This window comes from Populus trichocarpa, chromosome 2 (assembly GCF_000002775.5).
Source record: "Populus trichocarpa isolate Nisqually-1 chromosome 2, P.trichocarpa_v4.1, whole genome shotgun sequence".
Classification (NCBI taxonomy): domain Eukaryota; kingdom Viridiplantae; phylum Streptophyta; class Magnoliopsida; order Malpighiales; family Salicaceae; genus Populus; species Populus trichocarpa.
Window position 1 is genome coordinate 11,407,488 of NC_037286.2, and position 1,946 is coordinate 11,409,433.

Below are 1,946 nucleotides of genomic sequence, written 5' to 3' on the forward strand. Positions count from 1 at the left end.
TAGGCTCTAGCACATTGTAGAGACGACATAAAGAGAGGCCATAAGAAAATATCAGCCAATGGAGTACCTTTTTTACCTGCTACTAATTTCTTTTTGTTGGGCATGTCTACACGTGCTCAACGCATCCGTTCTACTTCGCCGGAAGTCCGGTTGCACCGTCCTCCCACCTGGCCCTCGCCAGTTGCCGATAATTGGAAACATATTAGCCCTCGGTGACAAGCCCCACCGAACACTTGCTAAACTCTCACAAACTTATGGACCTTTAATGACCCTCAAGCTTGGTAGGATAACCACAATAGTCATCTCCTCTCCGAATATCGCCAAAGAAGCATTACAGAAACATGACCAAGCCTTGTCTAGCAGAACAGTCCCAGATGCTCTTCATGTACAATACTATAACTACCACAAAAATTCAATGGTATGGTTGCCTGCGTCGACTCATTGGAAATTTCTCAGAAAACTCACTGCCACACAAATGTTCACTTCGCAAAGGCTTGATGCCAGCCGAGCCCTCCGTGGAAAAAAGGTTCAAGAATTGCTAGAATATGTTCATGAAAAGTGCAACAACGGACATGCTGTCGACGTTGGTAGATCTGTTTTCACAACTGTCCTTAATTTAATTTCAAACACCTTCTTCTCTCTTGATGTAACCAATTACAATTCTGATTTGTCTCAAGAGTTCAGCAATCTTGTGGTGGGTGTCTTGGAACAAATTGGCAAGCCAAATATTGCCGACTATTTCCCAATACTTCGATTAGTAGATCCACAAGGTATAAGACGAAAGACGAATAATTATTTGAAAAGATTAACTCAAATTTTTGATAGTATCATCAACGAGAGGACACGACTACGTTCTTCTTCGGTTGCATCCAAGGCAAGCCATGATGTACTTGATGCCCTGCTGATTCTAGCCAAAGAAAACAATACTGAATTGAGCTCCACTGACATACAGGTTTTGCTTATTGTAAGTATTGAGATTAGATTATCTAATTCATAATTATGACCAAGTTTTTCTGCACACTAACCTTCAGTTCAGAGATTAATTGTCTTACGTGTTTACATCAGGATTTTTTCATTGCGGGCACTGACACTACCTCAAGCACAGTAGAGTGGGCAATGACAGAGTTATTACTGAACCCTGATAAAATGGTCAAAGCCAAAAATGAGCTCCAACAAGTCGAAGGACCAGTTCAAGAATCAGACATCTCCAAGTGTCCTTACCTTCAAGCAATAGTCAAAGAGACATTTCGGCTGCACCCACCAGCACCACTCCTGCTGCCCCGTAAAGCCGTATCCGAAGTAGAGATGCAAGGCTTCACAGTGCCCAAAAATGCACAAATACTAATCAATATTTGGGCAATAGGAAGAGATCCAGCCATATGGCCAGATCCTAATTCGTTCAAGCCTGAAAGGTTCCTAGAATGCCAAGCTGACGTGAAAGGAAGAGATTTTGAGCTAATTCCATTTGGAGCAGGAAGAAGGATTTGCCCTGGATTGCCTTTGGGCCACAAGATGGTGCATTTGACGTTGGCATCTCTCATCCACTCTTTTGATTGGAAGATTGCAGGTGACTTGACACCAGAGGATATAGACACGAGTGAAACGTTTGGGCTTACATTACATAAGAGTGAGCCTCTCCGGGCTATACCCATGAAAACGTGAACTTATTTCTCTACAATGTTACCATGGCCTCTGGGACGAGGTATGAGATATTATTACTCTATGTGATCTATTTTGAGAAAAGAGATAGATACAAAGAATAAAGAGAAATCTTATTATTGATGGTGTAGTGTATCATGTGAAACAAGCTTGTATGAAAAAACATCATTTGCAGGTTTTGTTGTCTTTTTATGCTTGTAGCAAAAAATGGGAGACAATTTGACAACATAAAATTGAAAGCTTTCTATCAACGATTGTGTTAGTGTATGTGTATAGTAGCCAATCAA

At 41.2% G+C, this 1,946-nt stretch overlaps 1 protein-coding gene across 1 annotated transcript; it reads left to right on the top strand.

The window, feature by feature from the left end:
• Positions 1 to 1,838, top strand: LOC7494016 (geraniol 8-hydroxylase). The gene is made up of 2 exons (XM_002301269.4): positions 1 to 964; positions 1,066 to 1,838. The coding sequence occupies exons 1-2, from the start codon at positions 59 to 61 to the stop codon at positions 1,660 to 1,662; spliced, it is 1,503 nt and encodes a 500-aa protein (XP_002301305.2). The 5' UTR covers positions 1 to 58; the 3' UTR covers positions 1,663 to 1,838.
• Positions 1,839 to 1,946: the final 108 nt, after the last annotated feature.

Coding starts and splice junctions, on each gene's coding strand:
- LOC7494016 (XM_002301269.4), top strand. CDS start 59: ATGGAGTACCTTTTTTACCTGCTACTAATTTCTTTTTGTTGGGCATGT. Junction 965..1,065: donor ACATACAGGTTTTGCTTATT/GTAAGTATTGAG, acceptor TGTTTACATCAG/GATTTTTTCATTGCGGGCAC.